Source organism: Morone saxatilis, unplaced genomic scaffold (assembly GCF_004916995.1).
Source record: "Morone saxatilis isolate NCDOM2014 unplaced genomic scaffold, NCSU_SB_2.0 Contig2, whole genome shotgun sequence".
NCBI lineage: Eukaryota > Metazoa > Chordata > Actinopteri > Moronidae > Morone > Morone saxatilis.
This window is the reverse complement of record NW_023339762.1, coordinates 19,157,475-19,158,446: the sequence shown is the minus strand read 5'-3', so window position 1 is coordinate 19,158,446 and position 972 is coordinate 19,157,475. Positions and strand designations below refer to the sequence as shown.

The following is a 972-nucleotide window of genomic DNA, read 5'->3' as shown; positions in this document are numbered from 1 at the left end:
CACACACACACACCCCTCTCTCTCTGCAGAAAGACTTTTAAGTACATTAAACCACGGAACAATGTGCTGGCTCAAACGCGACCTCACGTAGTTAGCCGTGCAGTTAGCTCACAGTATGCAACACAACACAACCCAAGCGCCCAGCACACTGTGTATGAACACACAACGACCGACCCAATCGCATCGATCCGATCAGACGAGCGAACCGAGCCTGATCACGGTTTTTCCACGCAGCTAACCCGAGCTAGCACGGCTGGCTAGCAGCAGAAAAGAGGCTAGCTACGGCGAGCTAGCGGCTTAACGTGAGCCGAGAGGACAAATCGTGACAGGACAAATAAAACTGTCCCGGTTTTATCGTTTTATTGAGTAAAAATCTTACCTTTTGAGTATAGAGATTTGGGGGAATTGAGGTCGAGGTCCGAGCTAAGGAGGGATATAAAATCAGAGGGCATCGCAGCGCTTCATCGAGGGGAGGGGAAGCGGACACTCTTTAGGAGAAAACGAAGTCGGGCCAATAAATATAAATGCGTTTTACAGGCGGAATGTTTTAATACAGAGTTTAACATCGAAACCAGCTGAAGGCGACAAAACGAAAACTTCAAAATGCCAACAAAACAAAACAAAAAACCGTTAACTGGCACGTCTCACGTTAGTGTGTGTGTGTCTGTGCTGAGGGGAGACACATTTCGTGGTGCTAAGTTGAGTGAGACACACACACACACACACACACACACACACACACACACACACAGTTAGTGGGCCCACCTCCTGGCCCCTCCCCCTTTCTGGTGCCTCTGGGCATGCGCAGTGGGACGAGGGTGAGCTACTGGAGCTCCAATAAGATAAGATAGATAATCAGAAATACTTTAATGGATAGAAAGAAAGAAAGATAGATAGATAGATAGATAGATAGATAGATAGATAGATAGATAGATAGATAGATAGATTAGATAGATAGATCAACAAGTCCTC

At 46.5% G+C, this 972-nt stretch overlaps 1 protein-coding gene across 1 annotated transcript in view; it reads right to left on the bottom strand.

Annotated features, from left to right (window-relative positions):
- LOC118330417 (nuclear factor of activated T-cells 5-like) overlaps positions 1 to 714 on the bottom strand; it is a 22,312-nt gene extending 21,598 nt beyond the window's left edge. Inside the window, exon 1 of the mRNA XM_035664927.1 lies at positions 380 to 714. Coding sequence (XP_035520820.1) covers positions 380 to 452 — 73 coding nt within the window. The 5' untranslated portion in view covers positions 453 to 714. The remainder of the gene's footprint in view (positions 1 to 379) is intronic.
- Positions 715 to 972: the final 258 nt, after the last annotated feature.